Source organism: Hypomesus nipponensis, chromosome 23 (assembly GCF_054491055.1).
Source record: "Hypomesus nipponensis isolate SF chromosome 23, ASM5449105v1, whole genome shotgun sequence".
In the NCBI taxonomy this organism is placed as follows: domain Eukaryota; kingdom Metazoa; phylum Chordata; class Actinopteri; order Osmeriformes; family Osmeridae; genus Hypomesus; species Hypomesus nipponensis.
In genome coordinates, this window is record NC_140383.1 from 7,215,755 (window position 1) to 7,235,629 (window position 19,875).

The following is a 19,875-nucleotide window of genomic DNA, read 5'->3' on the forward strand; positions in this document are numbered from 1 at the left end:
TGTCATTACGCACGGCCAAGAATCAAACCGGCAAACTTCTGAGTAATAGCCCGATTCCCTACCCGCTCAGCCATCTGACTTCCGCCATTTGGCATGCAGTCTAATCAACAAATTCTAATGTTCTCTAAGAGACCCTAAATATATCTCAAGAGCACCATGGTCCACTGTTGTTGTTCTGACTGTGGAGGTGTATTGGTCTCATCCCTGTTCCTTGTCTCCTCCCATTCCAGTGACGTGAAGGTGTGTGACCTACAGGCATGCTCTGCTTTGCACTACGTCTCTCACATCAGTAGTCCTATGAAGGAGGAACTCCTCCACATGCTGTTCCAGGCCCTTACACCAACTGGTAAAAACCACACCGAACCATGGAAACCTATGCAGTAGATTGACATAATATACATACCATTGTATAATATTATGTCTGAGTTTATATATTTTATAATAAGAGGCTTTTGTTGCAAGCTTATACACTTTACATCTAGTTATTAGCATATTCTGTTTGGTGGTACCATATTTTAAATTGTGCAACAGGCCTTCATGTTCATTTGATCCTAACCAGAAGAAGACACAGCTTCTCATCTAGTTACCTATTAGAACGGAACGGTCACTCATTCTAAACCCAGGCTGCTGATGTGCTGACTGTGTGTGTGTGTGCACAGTATATAGGAGCACATCAGCTTCCCTCAAAACCAACTCCCATTTAGGAAACCCTCTAGGATTCCAGAGAGAGAGGGTGGTTTGTAGTTAAACGAGCGTGTGTGTGTGAGAGGAGGCCTTGTGGGCTCCTTGTTGCCCTCAAACTCCCCCCTTAACTCCACATCTCCGTCTCATTCTGCTGGGTAAACACACAGCGGCCACGCCCCTAGACCTGCAGAGCTTCCCCCCTGAGGAGCCGTGGGCTCCAGGCCACCCCCCGAACCCCCTTCTCTCACACAGCCTTCTCCTCCAGTCCTCAGCAGAGGTAAGTGGACCGCCGCTGTTATATAATAGCTTTTCTGGGTACAATTCTGCCATTGACGTTGTACTATTTAGTTTGTACTTAACTGTGCTGTGTTCTTTTTTATGTTCGTGTTACTATTTATGAATGTGTGAGGTCAGGTCTGTTTGTTGAAAGAAGTGTTTCCTACACAAGATCAAAAAATAGCCTTGGTGGTAGGGCATCAATAGTGCCTGTATACCCACATAGGCATTATCACACCCTTAAATCACTAATCTATCCAAATGGCTTGACGCCATAGTGGCCACACTTGACTTAATCTATGGGTCCCAGAGGCCCCAGGTGGGAGTGCTAGATTGGGGTGATTGGCGCAGGCAGGGGTGTTCTATGTGGCTGAGTCTTAGCTACATCCTGATGGAATGAGTGAATGCCTCGCAGGTGAGAAGCAGTGAGGGCAGCTGCTCACCGGCTAATGACCGAGCCCACTGATTACATGGGAGACAGCCAGATGGTTAATACAAACTAGGGCCATATAAACACACACAACAATTTGGGAGACATTGTGCTGATGAACGGAAGGGCGTAGCTTCAATTTCCTTTAGGGTAGTGTGAGTTAATCAGTGGCTGGAGCCATTCACTGTGTCCTCCCTTATGGATAATGTTTAGTCACATGGAAATCAACACAGCCACTTTGATAATAACAAGACCGACTTTTTATGTCAGCCGTTTCAACGTGGTTGAGTAAGTTAACATAGTGTAGGTAATGTCAATGTGAGGAGTGCATACTTATGTCACAACAATCTTAATTTTGTGTCTCGCAGGATGACCCAGAATATTTGGATCCGGTTCTGTTATCAGAACACCATAAACCCAACAATCAAGGTGAGACATACTTTCTACAAGCTTTGACAGTTGGGTACTAATTGATAAGAGAGAAAAAAAGTTTCGACGACCGCTCCATTTGGTGTTTGAACTCCCAATAATACTTGCCTGGGTTTATAGACTAATACGCAGTTTATGGGCCTAAATATGGTTCTTCAGGACATTCCCTTTATTTCCACCCCTCCCTCACACTCTTAGCCACTCCCACCTAGGGACAGTGACAATGGCCAGCCTGTCCCTGTCCTCTGATTGGGCAAGCCCTCTGGGCTCTAAAGCAGCCCCTCTTATCAGAGGGAGGCACATACAACTGCCCCCAGCTGAGAAAGCTGCCTGCCCCTGTCAGATGCACCGCAGCCCTGCTCAGAGAGAGAGACGAGAGGAGAGAGGTGGATACGATACACACACTCTGTGTCTGTGTCATATAAGCTGGGTATACTAAGATGAGGGTGGACTGGACAGACTGGCTCAGGAACAGGTAACAGCTATTGTTTTCTGTTGTTGTTTGAGGATCATGTACCAACTGTTTTGTTTGACCTCAACGTCTTGGAAGACCAGTACTGACATTGCCGTGGGACTGCCTTGAATTCTATCAATGTGCGGTGTTTAAGAATTTGTTATTTTAAAGGGGGATGTCTTCGATTTAACTTTGTTCAGCTTCCCATCCTGTGCAGTGCGGAATGTTATATGTTTTATCTGCTCTTATCAGAATCTGTGAGGAAGACATTAACATTGTTAAATAGTGAAGAACTGTACCAAAAGTGAAAAGTGTGTGTGTGTGTGGGTGTGTGCGTGTGTGGGTGTGTGTGTGTGTGTGTGTGTGTGTGTGTGTGTGTGTGTGGGGGTGTGGGTGTGTGTGCACGATGTAGATAAGGGAATCCCACTCTGTTTCCGGGGCGCCATGGAAACCCTGAGAGACCTGAGGCAAGTCTACCAGGACGTGGGGAAGGCGAGCAGGTGGACATACGGACAAACCGACAGACACACACGCGCAAACATACACACACATTCCTTGTATTTTGGGGCAACTGTAAAGGAAACCTTCAATACAGCAAACCAGGGGATATATTGACAGGAGCAGAAACACAAACACCGCCATCTGTTCACACAAACACACACTTGAGTACAAACAAAACTATTCATACTTCCATCCCCGCCCCCTTCAACACCTTCCTCCCACTTTTACACCAAAACAGAGAGTGACAGATCCAGTTACACAGATAGGCCAGAAGTTTGCCTGTCACTGTGTCTCAAGGGCATGCTGTTCTACAGTGTAGGGGAAGGGGGGGGGGGGCAGAAGGAGAGGAGAGAGTCTGTGAAACAGACCATTGTTTGTGGAGCTCTGTAGTGAAAGAAGTCCAAGTCATCTGCTGGAGAAAAAAAAAACCTTTGAAAAGATCTCTCACTTTACAGCATCAACTTTCAGAGCCACCATCCCCCTGCTGTGGCCAGAGAAAGATCCATGACAGAAAGACACAGGAAAGAAATTTAGAGAAAACCACCACATAATGGATAACACCTGACATTTGTTTGTCCGGAATTTGTTTGTTCAAATTTATCAAATAATATTATTCTCCTCCTTCAGCCAAAGTGGTTCCTTACCCGGCTTGTGGACGGACAGAAGCCGCCATATGGACAGATTGGCTACATTGGACCCCTCTCTGGCTTCCCCTGGTCCGTTGGGAACCACAGGAATAGCCTGCCTTCTTGTGCCTCCCAAACCCAGGGGCAGGAGTGAGTCCGTGGCAGTCCACAGCCTGGCTGCTCCCCAGCCCAGCCAGTTCAGCCAATCTGCCCCCAGCCTCATGGAGCCTCTCATGGACCCAAACTCACTGCTCCAGGCCCGCGCACACATCCAGACACGTAAGCATAGACCTCAAGGTGCCAGAATTTTCTGTCAAGTGATCAATGTACGGTATGTAAATCCTGCTCATTTATTCATTTTCTGCTAAATTGCAGGTCTTGTTGGGTGTAGTGAAACAGAGAGAAGTTTTCAAGGTCGAAAGGTAGGTTACCAAATAAATATTTTCAGCAAAATATTAAATGTCTTTTAACGTGGCAACACAGTTTTTTCCTCTAATCATTTGTTTCTGTCCATCCAGGGCTCCTTGCCTTCCCTGCACCCAACATGCCCCATGCCAAGAACCCCTAAGCACCTGGCCCCTCTGGAGGGGAGGCAGGGAGACCGAGCAGCCCTCCCCAGGCTCAGGCACCCTCCTCCCCTGAAGCCTATCAGCCTAACCCCTTTGAGCTCCAGGGCCAGACTGAGGAGGGACAGGCTCTCCTGGGCAGGTGTCCGGGGACCTCTGGCCGCCAGGGGGGGTAGCGAGGAGAGCAGCTCAAGCAGCACCAGCAGCCACAGCTCCATCGACCTGGAGGAGGAGGAGGATATAGACGATAAGGACGATGGTGATTTGTTCCCATTGGGACAGTCAGGACAGAATATCAACAACAGAATGCACTTGCAGAGAAACCAAGTTCACAGTCAGACTAGAGGGTCATTGGTGATTCAGCGGGGCACCACTGAACACATCTATCACAGAGAGCCAGTCAAATGTCCCTCTGTAGAGAGACAGACAGTACAAACCAGTAAATCTGTGACTGAGATCAGAAGGCCCAGTCATTCTTCAGACCTCGAGGCACAGGACGATGCAAAGGATGAACCAGGAGTTATGGTGCAGGAACTGATAAAGAAGACTTCCCAGAATATGTCAAGAGAACCGACATCAGATCGGTCACCAGTCATAACATCCCCAGCACTTGAAACACATAAGGGATGCAGAGAAGTCCAGATCAAGGAGGACAATTGCAAGGTCAGCACAGTGGACGCCAAGCATCCCTGTCTTCCTGCTACGGTGAACATCACTCTGACAGAGAAGAAGATGAAGCCCGTCAAGCCTGTCAAGATCAAAGACAGAAGAGGTAGCACTAGTTCACAAACGAACCAGTCTTTTAACGTCCTAGCTCGCAAAGACCATGCACGAGGACGTGCCAATTCCAAAAGCAACCTGAGAACTTCCTCTGTTCCCTCACTAATCAAAGCCAAGGTCAGACACACTCCTGATCTTGTCGTTTGTGGAGAGGCAACAGAAAACCCAGTCAAATTCAGATCCGGTTCTTCCATGGCTGGTCCGAAAATCTTGGACACTTCCAGCTCTCCACGTAAGAGGGTTATCGAGCCCCCAAGGCCTTGCATCAAAAGATCAAATCTTGAGAAGAAGACGTTAAACAATAAAAAGGTGTCTGCTCAGAAGCAGGCAGCCCCAGGGGAGCCTAAGAGTGTCAGGCAGCCTAAGAAGCCAGGGACCCTGGGGACACCCAGAGCCAAGTCTGCAGTGGACCACATACCTTACAGTGACATGTTCAAGGAGATCCACAGCGGAGACGAGGGGCCGGCCATCTATGAGATGTTTGCAGGCCCCGTCTACGACAATCTCAGAGTGTCCAGCTCATGTGAAAGGTGCAGAACAGTTCAGTCTGCCCCCCATAAGAAGACCCCAACACTCAGAGCAAAGTACAAATACCCCAAGAAACCACTTGAGGCCAGCAGACGGAAGAAAAGCCCTGTAGAAAAGCTGATTTCTTGCAAAGGTAAACAGAGGGCCATGTTTCCCAGAGTGGTGCTTCCCACAACACCTGCTTCCTCTGAAGAAACTGGCATTGAGGTGTCTGCGTCTGGCCTGGACTGGCATGCCCAGCCCAACAGGAACAAAATAGAACTGAGTGAGAATGAGGATATTGATGATGATGTGAGGAATTCTCCAAACACAGCAGAGCTGCAGGTGGAAGACCATACATTGTCCGTTATCGAGGAAGCTCTGTCCAGCTTCAGCTCGAAGACGCTCACTCCAAACTGCATTCCACGGGGGAAGACCACTCCCCCTCCGTCAGGAAAAAGGAGCCGCACAAACAGGAACAACAGTGAGGAGGCATCAGACACGGATGACGAGGGTCTGTATGTCTGGGAATATATGAGAGGGAAGCCGACAGACAGTGACAACGATGATAACAGAAGGAGTGCAGGAAACCTGGACCACCCTGTACCTATCCCCTCAGCCAGCCCGGTGCAGCCCAAGATTAACACATGGACCTCGGGCAGCTGTGACGGGACTATGTCCCCCGTGTTCCAGAAGTTTCTGGACGAAGCAGGGGAGGGACCTCTGACAGACGAACTGCTGAGGTGCCTCGCAGAAGAGTTGATCTCATTGGATGAGAGGGACGAATCAGAGATTTACGATTCACATAGGAGAGAACTCAGAGATCACCCTGCTCACAGAGAGGAGAAATCATTAGTGGGGGTAATAGTAATACATATATTATGTACCTTGTCTTGCTAAATCTCACTATGACTGTACTGAATAGCCTAACCACCTTACTACAGTTAAAAGTATATTGTTTATTGACACTGCAACCTATACTTTTAGTAACAGTCGACCTTGTGTTTTCTACCAGGATGCAACATCACCTGAGGCAGTGCTCAGTGGGTCAGGAGAGGTAATGGATGACGCCATCACCTGGACGAAGGGGGAAGTGCTGGGAAGAGGAGCGTATGGGACAGTGAGTCTTGTTTGATAGAAAAGGTTATCTTCTCCCAGAGCCCTTATGACATGGACACTACTGTAGGGAAGGATGTGGACAGCTAGAAGTCAGGTGATGAATTACCCTGAGGCGGCCTTGAGTTTGGGCTGAGACAATCTCTGAGTAACCCTTGACCTGTGTGTGGTCGTAGGTGTACTGCGGGCTGACCAGCCATGGGCAGTTGATCGCTGTGAAGCAGGTGACTCTGGATGTTGCCGACCCTGAAACAGCAGACAAGGAATACAAGCGCCTACAGGAGGAAGTGGATCTGCTCAAAACCCTGCGGCACCACAACATCGTGGGCTATCTGGGCACCTTGCTGAGGCGACACGTGGTCAGCATCTTCATGGAATACGTTCCCGGGGGTTCCATTGCCAGCATTCTCCACCGGTTCGGCCCGCTGCCTGAGCGGGTACTGGCCCTGTACACCCAGCAGATCCTGGAGGGCGTGTCCTTCCTGCACCTCAACCGAGTCATCCACCGGGACCTGAAGGGCAACAACGTCATGTTGATGCCCACGGGCGTGGTCAAACTCATTGACTTTGGCTGCGCTCGGCGTCTCAGCCGCCTCAATCACACCGCAAGTCGCAGTGAGCTGCTCAAGTCCGTCCACGGCACCCCCTACTGGATGGCTCCGGAGGTGATCAACGAGAGCGGCCATGGCAGGAAGTCAGACATCTGGAGCGTGGGCTGCACCGTGTTCGAGATGGCAACTGGGAAGCCCCCACTGTCACACATGGACAAGATGGCCGCCCTCTTCTACATCGGGGCACGGAGGGGGCTGATGCCCTCCCTGCCTGATGGCTTCTCAAGGGAGGCCAGGGACTTCGTACAAGTGTGCCTGACCAGGTGTGTAGAGACTTTCACCTGGGTCAATATGTGTTAAAGGGTATGCTTTGCTATGTTGTTAGGTTACCTACTGTTAACCGTCAATCATATCATGAACTCATATCTTAAGTAAATACATGGAGACGATCACCATTCTCATACATGACACTCTCCCCTCTCTGCAGTGATCAGAACCTAAGACCTACTGCAGAACAACTACTGGAGCACGCCTTCATCCCCAAGGAGAGAGGACTCAGCGTCAGATGAAGGGGCGTTTTGACACTTTTACATGAGGACAATGGACTCTTCTGGCCCTTGTTTAGCGTACACGCTTCTCCTGTGGAACAGGTGTAGGGGGAACATTATGGTCTGGACAACATGCACAAGTTAGGATCACTCACTCCAGATGCAGACATAGAAGGAAGTTTTCTGAGAATGTGTATCCTATTGGTAACATGTTTTTTTTATTAATGAAGTGCCATTTTGACTTACCTATCAACAATGAATGTAAATATGGACTTGAAAGTCTTGTGTAGTGTGACAAATATAGCACTATGTTGCAGTCACAACATATGGCCGAGGACATAAATGGGTGGTTCTTCTGTTCAACATAGCTTTCACAATCACTACACGTACATGTTTATGGTAGCAGTGACACCAAAAACACACACGTCTATCATATATTTAAGGTAGTGAGAACCTTTTAAGATTTATTCGTAGAATTGAAATGAAAAATGAAACAAAAACAACTGGATGTCAAGTTCTGCTCTTGCTCTTATTATGAAACCAGTCATCTTGACAACACGCGAGAGTTGACACACTACCAGCGGTGAAGGGGAACATAATGTGTTGGTCTTGGGTCACTGCACGCTGAAACAAAGGACTAAAACAGTTTGGAACTGAACAGAGAGGCTACGTCGTGTCTACACTTGAGGACGACATCTTCCGCACAGTAGGAAATAAACGTGGAAAACTGCATAAGCGCCCCGGTATCGACAACACTGGTGGGGCTTTTATTGAAGCCAGCGCCAGCCAGGCCTTCCACTGCGTTTCACCGGACATGGATGTACGGTCCTACTGTGGCCCAACAGGGCTGACGGCACTGTTTAGCATCTAGGGGCTACAGCGCCAAGCCAACAACAAGTTTAAATGCACTTCACAGCAAAGGTTATGTAAACTTTGATAGATTATAGTCCTCTTCTCGTGTCTTTTTTCTTCTTTTTCTTGGGAGGCACAACCTTTGGCATCCAGCTTAAGGTCTTCTCGGAGGTCCGAAAAAAAATAAAACGTAACTTGTACAAATTTGCATGGCCTCTGACCACACGCCAGGTGTGAGGGTTTGTAGGAGCCTTGACTTCCCTACGGGTGGGAATGGGGGGTGTTGGGGTCGGTAGAACACCTACCCCTGGCAGCCAAGCCAAGTACAGGCTCAAAGCACATCACTGGAATGCTGCAGTCAGAATCACCTGATCATGCTGGACTTCCTACATCCTTACCATAGTCTTTTTTTTCTCATATATAATATCTTGTTATCATTACAAGCAGCTCCAAACCTGAGTATTTATGGTATAGCTTTTTAAACATACAAAAATGTATGTACATGTATCTCCACTTTCTGTAAACAGTCAGCATTCTGCTTTATCCCTTTGATGATTGAAACATGCAGATCATACATACAGTATTGAGTATAAAACAAAAGGAGAGAGACTCATTCCAGAAACAAAAAAACATGACTAAAAATATCCAGCCTTCATTAGCATCCATGTTAGGACCACCGGTCACGACAGAATCAACCTCTCTTACCTTGCAGAGGTAACGCCCGTTTCGTCACCACAGTGTGTTAGTTGTGGAAATTGTGTTTAAATGACCATTAAAACAATGGAAACAGAAACATAATAAAGAAAAGAGAAATTGCACCTTTCATGCTTTTTTCAGTATTTATAATACTTCCCCCCCTCCCACGGAGATTCAAACTAGGAAGGATGACACCGTCCTCCGGACAGCCCACCCTGAGACCCATCCAGACTAGGGAGGACGTAGCAAGGGAAGCTAACGCTAACCACGACGGGCCACAGCAGCTTTCGCCAAAATGATCAGGAAGCATCGAATGTATCTCTTTACTCTCGAGCCGAGATGTCCTTTTAACACTTTCATGTTTACGTTTTCCTGTTGCCGTTTCGCCTCCCTTTCTCCTGCCTCGCTAAAGGCTTCTATGAGTTCATTTCCTTGGGCACTTGACAGGGAGGTGGCGCGTGTGAGAACGTGTGAGTGTCTGTGTGGTCTGAATAGTACTAGTAGCAGTGCTGGCCGCTGGTTCCCTGAGCCTCAGGTTCTTGGCTCCCCCCCGGCCTCCTGTCCAGTTTCACTAGGGTGCTGAGAGGTCCGCAGCCCACCTGAGGTGTGACAGGAGGAGGGGGAGAGGGGGGGGGGGGAGGGTTAGGCACACAGCTGTGAGAGAACACAGGACACTGCAGTACAGAGGAACTGGAAGGAGGAGGGTCAACTACCTGCTGAGCCCTTGGATCTCCGGCTTGATTTAGAGGAGTGGTGGTTGTGGCTTGCCTCAGGGTGCGGCCTCTTGCGGGAAGAGGATGAGGAGGTGGGGCCAAGAGGCAGGCCCACCCCCTCACTAGTGAGGCCCAGAGGGCTCCTGAGGAGGGCTGTCGCCCCCGGCCCTTCTGGGCCCCCGCGGCCGTTGCCGCTGTGGGCGTGTCCGTGCTTGTGGTGGCGGTGGGCATGGGAGTGGGCAATGTGTTCCCGATCCCGGTGCTTCTCCTTGCTTACCAGCGGGCTGGAATGTTTGCTCTTGGCCCCGCCCTCGTCTGAGGAACTGTGCCTATCAGACGACACTTTGATTTTCATCTTCAGCTCCTCCTTGCTGGAACCACCCTGGGACGGGACGGGGAGGCGGAGTTTCAGAGAGCCCGCCCCTTTCTCCCGTCGGTCGCTGGGGGGTTTGTTGTGGCCTGGCGTGGCTAGCTTCATTTTAAGCGGGGAGGCAGTGCTGCTGCTGCCGCCGCCCCCCAAAGCCTGTTGGGAAAAGGGGTGGGGCTGCGAGTGTTTTCTGTGTTCTGACTGAGCAGAGGGTGTGTACCCCAAGTCCCTCGCCTCAGAGTCCATGCCCTGCTGTTCCTGCCGCCGTTTCTGACCGGCTGCCATCTCTGCCGCCTGCTGCTTCTCCCGGTACTTGTCCAGAGAAAGTTTCTGGGCAGGGACGGTTGGAGGAGGAGGGGGAGGAGGGGGGTAGGCAGGCTGCTGCTTCCCCCCTCCGCCCCCACCCTTGTGTTCGTGTTTGACGGGGTTGAACTCAACCCCTTTGTCAGGTCTGTGTGGCGGGTGATGCAGGGAGCCTTGCAGAGACAGTGGCGCCCCCTGCTGAAGGCCGAGTGCGTCTTGTTTCAGAGGCGGGTAGACCCCCTCTGAGCCTCGGCCCTGTTCCTGGGGCCAGTCGCTGGGGGCGGTGAAGGTGTAGGAGCTGCCCTGCAGGCTGCCCATGGTGTCCAGGGAGAGGGGTCCTCCAGGCAGAGGAACAGGGAAGGCGGCAGCAGCTTTGGAGAAGGCCGGGTTGGAGACCCCGGGAAGGGAGTCGCCCAGGGAATGCTCATCCACCAGGGAGGGACCTGCAAAAGAGATGTCCAACGACTGTCCATCCCCCTTGGGCTTCTTGGCAGCTTGTGTGGCCTAGTGTGGAGGGAATCGAAAAGCACAAAAGTTGCGAGTGGGTTTAGTAGGTGGAGCTAGAGCGAGGTAAACTGTGGTTTGCAAATGACTCAAACAGCATTTGTGTACAAGGCAATTAAGGAAGCCTTTACCCTCCAGTTCCTTATCCTCTTCAATCTGCTCGGCGTCTTCTCCAGGATCTGCAGGAACTCGTGGGTCAGCTCTGAGGAGAGAGCCGCGGTCAGGGCGGGTTTCCCCTCAGCCAATGGACACGCGTGTCTCTGCTACGCTACTACGGCTCGGTGCCACGCATCCGAGAAGCACTGATCTAATTCTACCAATCAGCTCACCATCCAGCAGCTCGAGCGTGACCGAGGTGTCCACGTACTCCCACCAGTGCTTGCCGTCCGTGGAGACGGGGATCTCCCAGTTGGACCACTTGCAGGCCAGGTGGATGCAGACGCAGGCGATGACGGTGGGCTTGTACTGCAGGCAGAAGGTGGTGAGGTGCAGGCTGGACATCGGGCAAACACAGAGGGGGCACACATGGGGAAGAGAAGGAGGGGGGGCCGGGGGGGGGGGGGAGAGAGAGAGGGGGCAAACACTGTTAGTGCCCGAACAGCCCTACAGAACAGTACCTTCAGTTATTAGATATGTTATGACAACATTTGGTTCAGCATACTATATGTACCATATTCCACTATTTATATTCACATCGAGTTACTTTATTTCAAAAGGTAAATTAGGTTAATATGGGTTTTTGTTGATATGATTGACATTTATGCTACATGACCCAAACATTCAGGCAAAATATATTGGGGGTTAAGCATATGATATTGAAGCCTTACAGAAATGGCTACCATCCAAATGTTGACCACAATCAGCAGATGTCAATAGTATAAGAATGCTACATAATATATCACCCCTAGCACACTAAGCCATTCAATAAGCTCAGTCAACAACATTCATATATACTTTTCTATGGTGATGAGCAAAGAATTGCCCTGTTTTTCAGCACTAAAAGTAAATCTTAAAAGATTAGTACATTTAAAAATACAGGTAATGGGCTGGCTGGTAACCTATTGACCTCATGCTACCACAAGTACAATGTCTGGAAGTCGCCGTCTCCAACCAATGCAGGGAAGAGTAAATCTGTAAACATTGCAGATCGAAAAGCCCCAAAAGGCCCTGGAATAATTGCTGATGCATCTTCACACAGCCTGGGGCTGGATGCAACGTGTGAACGCTCCACACGGCTGTGCCGAGCTCACCATGCCCCAGGTTTACTACAACACTGTGGTTTACTAGAATGCTATTCATCTCCGAAATAACACTGTTGGCACGTCAACAGGTTTGGAAAGTTAGTTCCAGACATTGTATTATCTAGGTTCACTGGGTTCTATAGGACCATACAAAGCTGATTTACTAGATGAAATATACATCCTGACCCAATACATCCCGGCACTACAAAAAACCAACCCGTTAAGGACCTAATCAAATAATAAGAACAATCTCAAGAAATTTTGAATATGAACAACCTGAACCAAGAACTTAAAGAAGAAAATAAAACCAATTCAGTCTTAAGAGATAGAATAAACAATTGTTTGCCCCAAATAGGATTTTAAGACAGTACATGTAGGTCCTTAATGGGTTCGGAAAAGTAAGATGTCAACATAATTGCATATTTGGTTAAAATTGCAACTACAAAAATGCATGTTTTACACTAGCTTAAATCGAATATTTGTTGGCGAGAATAAAAAATTGAAATAAAACACAATGAATTTAAAAAGAGAAAGGAGTCGCGGTACTTACCGGAAGAACTTCTATGTAATGTACACATCTTTGTAATCTTTAGCTGCTACTCAGGCTACCAAAGTGTCTCTTTTTTTTTGACATATGCACTTTCGCAACCGAGCAAACGTGTGGGTTCAAGCACACCACTACACTTCACATTGTGCATTCAACCCCACTGTGCCAACATTGGTCCCTTGTACAATACACCGCACTGCGGCCGGGGCTGGCAACGCCACACTCCCCCGTCCCACCCCCCGGCAACAGGGGGCACCTCGGGAGGGGGTAGGGGTTACGGTGGCCACCGGCACACGTAGGGGCCGTTGGACACTGAAAGGGTACCCTGCATTACAGGAAGCTATAGTGTGCAGTCACAGTGCAACAAAGGAGGGTCTGGATAACAACCTGTTGGTAGCCATGAAATAGGAAGTCTGTGCCAGATCCTTGCTTGCTGTGAGGGAGAGAAACACAGGAAAGGAAAATATGTGTTACACTTTTGATGCATGGCACTGAGGTTTGATAATGGAAGTTCACACAGGAGGTTGACCCTTTAAGTGCCAGTTTCCCAGACACAGAATACGTTTACTCTTTACATTAAAGTGGTTTTGAAAAGAGTATGCACTGCTCAAAACCAAAAAGGTGGTTTGATCACGATTAAAGACATTTTGTAAATTGCAATTACGTTTTAACAATGTCAGTAACGGTGTAGAAAATAACTTGTAATCAATCAATCTAGGTTGGGCTCAATCTGTGTCTTGAAAACCACTCAAACCACTAGAAACATCATGTTCAGTCAGAGTGAATCAAAGGTCATCCATGTTACATAAGCATTATGTCAGTAGTTTTCCCTCCTATCACCCACACCACAGGTAGGATGTGAGAGAGAGAGGGCAAGAAAAGCAAAGAAGGAAGCCTCTACCTCGCACTAGCTGGGAACATTTCACCACATCTGTGTGTGGATGTTCAATAGTTATTTCAAAGCCTGTAACAAAATACATGACAGGTGAGTAGAACAAGTACAGCACACAGGTGACATGTCATTTATTCAAACATCAACCAGCCCACCCCCACTCACTCTTCACAAAAACAACAGGAGGGACTGCAGTAAGGACGTAGGGACCAAATCAAGAGTGATGTTGGATATAATTTTGTTTTGAGCTCATGGGGTTGGTAAGGGGCCAGCCCTTGGATGTCATAATCTCGGATGCCGCGTTATAAAAAAAGAACACCACAGATGGTAACAGACTGAGGATCCAGTTGCCATAGAGACCAAGGATCTGAACATTACAGAAGTCTGTTTGGCAGGATTTCAGGAATGTACCAGAAAAAAACATTAAGATGTTTAAGAAAGTTCAAATAAGAATCCTGGCAGAGAGAAATAGATTACCATTACAAGCATCTAACAGACTGGATGAATTAATATGAACTGCTGACTGAAAATAATGTTGACATGCTGCAAGTGTTACAGCTAACTGTCAATCATAAAACACCCTTATTGATTACATTCTTTCTCTCGCTCTCTCTCTCTCCACATCCATTCTGCTACTTACCCAGAGTCTGCAGCACTATGGTTTCAAGTATCACCAGCTCTTGGGCTTGCTGGAGGTATGCCTGAAGTTTGATAGACAATCATTACATGATGTCTGTAATGTGTCTTTTATTCTTACCCCTACTAATCAACTGCAAAGCAACCATGTAGCCTCTCTGGTCCACCAGGGCAAATAACATTTTGTCCAGGACAAAGATATCTGTCTTCCAAAAAACACTGCTGTGCCATTGCCTACCTGGTCTCTCCAGCAGGAAGCTCAGTAGCGAGATTCCCAGACACAGACTAAGCTCAGTTGCTTTTGAACTTGGACACTGGGTTGGTATGAAGATATTCTACAATAGTGCCAATTTGTACACCCAATGGAATTGACAGACTTTCAAAGAGAGCGGCTTCATCGGGGTCTGGGGAACTTGCCCACGGTTTGTCTTAATCTATGCACACCACTTAAAAGTACCTCAAAACCAACTGAACACATGCAACTGAAGTGAGAAAAGAAGTTAAGAGGAATTGTGACCAGACCTCGGTACCCAGTCCTACCCAGACTTACATTACTCTTTGTGTCTAGGGGGGTTTCTTGTGGGTTTAGACAGGCGTGTGCAACTTTAATGACATGCTCGAGTTTCCGAGGTTGTTCTTCAACCTTTGCAGCCAAAAATAAGGTGGTTGGAGAAATGATCTGTTATGAAGAGACAAACACCGCATGTCAAGCTTCTGTAAAGCTCTGAAAGGACTATGAAAAATTACAACTGTAAAATAAAATTGCCGTTATACTTACATTTCTGTGGAATTTGGTGAAAGAGTGGTTCATATAAAATCTATGCATGTAAACAATAGCTGTGTTAATTGTAAGTTGGGAGCTGGGAAATCAGTTAAGGAGAGTATTCAGAATCCATTGCAAAACATGTCATAACTATAACTTACTTAACTATAATTTACAGCATTAGAAGGTTTGGACGTTAAACCAGCAATGTTGACGGCTATAGCTAGCTAGCAAAATGACAGCTACCGCTTGACGCCACTTCTAGCTGACAAGATACACCAGCTAGCTAGCTTTAAATAATGTATAGTGACAGGCTGATGAAGCCATATAGAATATATGATTATATTCAAAGCTAAGATCAAGCACTGTAAGACATTATCTAACCACTTATCTTGAGCATTGGAAGCTAGCGACGCTAGTTTGTCGGCTCCTGCCGTCAGCTAGCTAGCTAGCTCTAGGCCATGCACACGGCAATGCGAGATAAACAGTATTGAGAAAGTTCATTGATGGCTTTCGAGCATTTGGATCATTCTAAATAACAGGCTAGCATCGTCAGATGTTCAGTGTTGATGGAAATGTATCGCAGCCAGCCACTTTGATTGTTATTTCTAAATATCTAGCGAGTTAGATAACCCCATAACGCACAGGCCCAAGACCCATGACTCCGACCCATGCATGCCACTACTACAAGTAGCTGGCTATATAACATTAGCAAGCTCGCACTAGATTAGCTGTGTGACGATGTTGTGCTAGTTTAAAAGGGATACACATTGAGTCTTTGGCCCATGTCTTGGATGAGATTTGCCGCCTGTTGACGATATGACAGCTCCCTGTCCGGTTCAACTCCACAACGGCGAGACGGCGTGGTTTCTAGCTGCTCCCGGGTGAAAAACCATTTAGACGAAGATCCCCGGCACGCCGCCATAGCTATCCAGAACACGTACAGGAGGACACCGAGTAGCGGATGCACGTAAACAGGGCACACAGGGTCTTCAAAGTTGCCAGGTTATATTCTCACCAATCCCCTATCATAGTGATGTAAAACGCTTTGTGATACTGTATACATTCACCAATAAGTACCCTCCTTGCTTTTAGAGTTTCTTAACGTTGAAATGTAATTGTACTAATGTGTAAGGTAATTACCCTAACCCTAACACACTTGTATGTCCATACATACAGTATAACTCAGAAAGTTCTTTTCCAAAATGACCCAAAGCATGAATATTGTAAAATTGCTTACTCACTTGACTGATATCCCTGCTTTTGAAGTGTTTTAACATCAAAACAAAATCTGTCTCACGTGCTTTGTAGTCAAGACAAAATATGAAAGTGTGGTGGTTATATTTTAACCTGGCAACCCTAGTTCCGTTTGATTGCCCCTGTTCGTCGACTAGACTGTATTTTTAATCATTACCCTTAATACGATCAACAATACTACAATCACACTCTTTTATCTGTGTCATTACACATGCAAATATTTTATTGATATTCATCATCTGGACTGTATATTTTACAAATCATTCAAACTGATCTCTTTTAATTCCCAAAAAGTCCAATGCATTGCCTGCAAGCAGTTTATCCTGCAAAGGAAACACAAAAGCATTTTATGGCAACCCAGCTCAACCATCAGAAGATAAAAGACAATGCTTACTATTAAATGATTACCTTTAAAGAAACATCAAACTCATCCATAGACTCAATTAGTGATCCAGGCTGCAGCTCACCAAGAGGAAAAGGATAGTCTGTTCCTAACATCACTTTATCCTTTGAGTTTAAATGAAAAGAAAAAGTCAAGTCATAGAAACAAACTCAAGGTTACAGACGCCTGATATTAATTTCGTTAAATTATTCATTTGGCAGCCATACTGTGTAGCCTGATCCCCAAAACGTAACTACATACGTTATGGTATGAAATATAGATCAAAAGATTACAAGAGAAAATCGTGCTTACTTTTCCAATCACATCCATCAGAAGTTTGAGGGAGATGGGGTCATGCACTAAGGAATCTGTGTAGAAGGAGCCAAGGTATTTGCGGGGGCTGATTTTGTTGTCCACAGCACATAGGTCAGGGCGCACCTGAAACCCATGTTCAATTCTGCCAACAGTGAACGGGAAAGAACCACCTGAGGATGTCATCAAACAAACAGACAGACAAACAAACCAAGTAAGACTTCACATTACTATAGGAATGTCAAAAGAGAAACATTTCACTTAAATGTATATCGTGTTCAACGTACCACCATGAGCAAAGCAGACTTTCAGTTTAGGGAACCTTTCAAAGATGCCTCCGAATATCATTGAGCAAATTGCCATTGTAGTCTCTGAAGGCATGCCTATAGTGCATTGTGAAGAAGATAACATTCAAATACCCTACAATCTTGCAATAACAATAATGTACAAGGTTATGAGTTTGTGCAACACTCTCAAATAGAAGACCACGGTCTGAATCTTAAGTTATTCAAAAGCATAATCAATTGCATTTCTTGTCATTCCTTACACTCACCCACAAGCCACGGAAGCCAATACTTGGCCATTCTCTCATCTACCTGCATATCCCATGGATGAATAAACAGGGAGCAGTTTAATTCCTCTGCCGCCTGTTTAGAAGAGAGACAGAGAAAGAAATGCAATCTTTTTTTTCTCTACACACTGATTAAACAAAAAATTCTGTCTGCCGTGAAACAGTATTCCCTTACAGCAAAGACAGGGTAAAGTTCAGGAGCATTGAGGTCCCAGGTGTTGACATGAGAGCCTATCTGCACGCCAGGGAAGCCCAGCTCCTTCACACAGCGCTTCATCTCCAGGACTGCCAGGTCAGGTGCCTGCATCGGCAAAGTACCCAGGCCCACAAAACGGCGTGGATGCCTCCGGACTGTCTGTGCTAGGTCATCATTCAAGATGCCACACAGGTCTAGAGTATCATGGGGTTTGGCCTATAAAAGCCAGGATGGAAAATAACAATGTGTTGTGGGGATAGAGACATACATTAGGTGGTAGATTGAGCACAAACTATTAATTTCTCTGAAGGTCAAACAATCCTTGCTCCATGATTAACACGTACCCAGTAGTTGAACATGACTGGAACAGTAGACAGGGCTTGAACAGTCACCCCTAAATTACAGGGAAAAGGTCACATCCCAGTCTGCTGTGTTACATTTTCCAAGTCAAATCAAACTTCAAAACGTGACCAGCATTCTACCATGTTGATCCATGTCTCGTATGCGTGCTTCTGCATCCCAGCAGTTCTCCTGGATTACACGAAACAGCTTCCCATCCTTCATCATTTGGGCCTCCCCCTGAGAGGGTATAAAGTTGTATGTCCTAACCACACAACGCTTTCAGCCTGAGGAAACTAAAATCACTTTTGTAATTGGTGACGTGATGGTTACAGAATGCTCAAAGTGTGATATTTTATAGGTTCAAATGATTTGTGAATGACTTCTGAATGTCAAAGATGCACGTCAGAGTGTGTGCTTGGAGTGTAGGCAAGCATATGTCCATCCATGCAGTTGCTGATGCCAATGGTTTCACTGCCCAGGCAGATGCCTAAGCCCATAGTGTTCTGGCTCGTTTGAAATGGCCTGTTCTGCTTATCAGTACACCATGCTGGTTTCTACAGCTGCTCACACAGCAAGGCCCAGGCAGACCCTGCAGTGTATGCGACATGTTCATGCAGGCTTCAACATTCACACCCATAGAACACATCCAGATCACACACAAACACACACACACACACACACACACACAACTCAGTAAAAGTATGTTATTTAGTTATATATTGACCCGAGCCAAAATCAATGCTCTTGTGTTGCTTACTCACTTTCCACATGGGGGCGCCATACTGTCTCAATTAATTTGTCTGAACTATAGACCTGTCAAACCAGCAAGACACTCACCTTACAGTGATGATGAAGCTGAATGAACCCATCATATCCATACCTCTGAAACACACAGTGTGGTTGATAGATGACATACTGTTTACTATGTATATCTTGTCACTTACTGTAATTACAATTGAAAGTATCTGCTTGGTGTTATGTATATAAATAAATAGAACAATCATGATCTTCCTCTATTTATAAATGTTTGTAACATCTTCATGCTCTGTATGAATGGAGGTGGCCTACAATCTTACATACTTCAGGCTCAGCAGACAGTGGTGCAGTGGTGGTTAAGAACAGCATTTCTTTTTGTGAAACTTCCTAGCTCAAACCTTCAGACTATGACCTAGACATTAGACTTGGTCTAATGGTGAAGGCTCCGTTAGGTGAGCTTGTCCACCATAGCCTCTGTCTACACAATACGTCCCCTTCCACCAGAGCCACAGTGAACATGGGAAATGATTATCCAAGAGCAGGCCTTTAGACTAAGGGCCTGACTCAAATCAATGAGGTCATTGCCAGCTATTGATTCTTGTTTAGCAAAGCATACAGTTGATTTATAGAGTGGTAAAAACCCTTTACACCACTTCCAAAGTAACTCACTGTACTAAATGTCAAATTAACTTGCCCTTATAGGAGGGTTGCATATCCATTACACCATAAAACCTGAATTATTACCTATATTGTCATCTCAGCACTGTAAATACAATGCACTGAGGATTGCTATGAGGGTGCTGTCCGTCACCTGCAACTCTGCGTAATGACGCAAAAGAAGAATCAGGTAGGCCCACAGGTTAACCATTTTTTTAACCTACCTCTTTTAAATTAGGCCATTCCTTTGGCAAAATGTGATTATGAATATCAATCTTCATCCTGACCTGAATGAAAGATAGCCCTTTAAGAAATGTTTCCACACTAATCGTCCACTGTCAAAAATATTGTTTACGCACGCGAGTCGGTCTTTTTCTCCGCCCCACAGTTCTGCCCCCGGGAGCAAACCAATAGCAGCAG

The 19,875-nt window shown here is 46.6% G+C and overlaps 3 protein-coding genes across 6 annotated transcripts; 1 reads left to right on the forward strand and 2 right to left on the reverse strand.

Annotated features, from left to right (window-relative positions):
• The first annotated feature begins 885 nt into the window (after window positions 1–885).
• map3k19 (mitogen-activated protein kinase kinase kinase 19) lies at window positions 886–8,524 on the forward strand. 3 transcript variants are annotated; one of them, XM_084688411.1, is made up of 9 exons: window positions 886–961; window positions 1,759–1,819; window positions 2,686–2,773; window positions 3,402–3,679; window positions 3,776–3,822; window positions 3,919–6,114; window positions 6,269–6,373; window positions 6,546–7,243; window positions 7,408–8,524. In XM_084688411.1, exons 3-9 carry the CDS (start codon window positions 2,718–2,720, stop codon window positions 7,487–7,489), a joined length of 3,462 nt encoding a protein of 1,153 aa, XP_084544537.1. In that variant the 5' UTR covers window positions 886–961; window positions 1,759–1,819; window positions 2,686–2,717; the 3' UTR covers window positions 7,490–8,524. The 3 variants fall into 3 exon arrangements, with proteins under 3 accessions (XP_084544537.1, XP_084544535.1, XP_084544536.1); XM_084688409.1 differs by lacking the exons at window positions 886–961; window positions 1,759–1,819 and adding an exon at window positions 2,157–2,294; XM_084688410.1 differs by lacking the exons at window positions 886–961; window positions 1,759–1,819 and having other exon boundaries at window positions 2,684–2,773; window positions 3,230–3,679.
• On the reverse strand, window positions 7,902–15,948 carry ccnt2a (cyclin T2a). Of its 2 annotated transcripts, XM_084688412.1 has the most exons (10): window positions 15,750–15,948; window positions 14,998–15,079; window positions 14,770–14,898; window positions 14,224–14,284; window positions 13,593–13,655; window positions 13,079–13,124; window positions 11,233–11,396; window positions 11,035–11,105; window positions 9,730–10,903; window positions 7,902–9,615 (listed from the first exon to the last, which is right to left on the reverse strand). In XM_084688412.1, the coding sequence occupies exons 1-10, from the start codon at window positions 15,905–15,907 to the stop codon at window positions 9,548–9,550; spliced, it is 2,016 nt and encodes a 671-aa protein (XP_084544538.1). In that variant the 5' UTR covers window positions 15,908–15,948; the 3' UTR covers window positions 7,902–9,547. The 2 variants fall into 2 exon arrangements, with proteins under 2 accessions (XP_084544538.1, XP_084544539.1); XM_084688413.1 differs by lacking the exon at window positions 13,593–13,655.
• A 482-nt stretch (window positions 15,949–16,430) lies between these two features.
• acmsd (aminocarboxymuconate semialdehyde decarboxylase) lies at window positions 16,431–19,808 on the reverse strand. Its single transcript, XM_084689248.1, has 10 exons — window positions 19,680–19,808; window positions 18,880–18,924; window positions 18,183–18,279; window positions 18,045–18,094; window positions 17,680–17,916; window positions 17,487–17,580; window positions 17,221–17,316; window positions 16,934–17,106; window positions 16,648–16,746; window positions 16,431–16,562 (listed from the first exon to the last, which is right to left on the reverse strand). Exons 1-10 carry the CDS (start codon window positions 19,734–19,736, stop codon window positions 16,500–16,502), a joined length of 1,011 nt encoding a protein of 336 aa, XP_084545374.1. The 5' UTR covers window positions 19,737–19,808; the 3' UTR covers window positions 16,431–16,499.
• Between the last annotated feature and the right edge of the window lie 67 nt (window positions 19,809–19,875).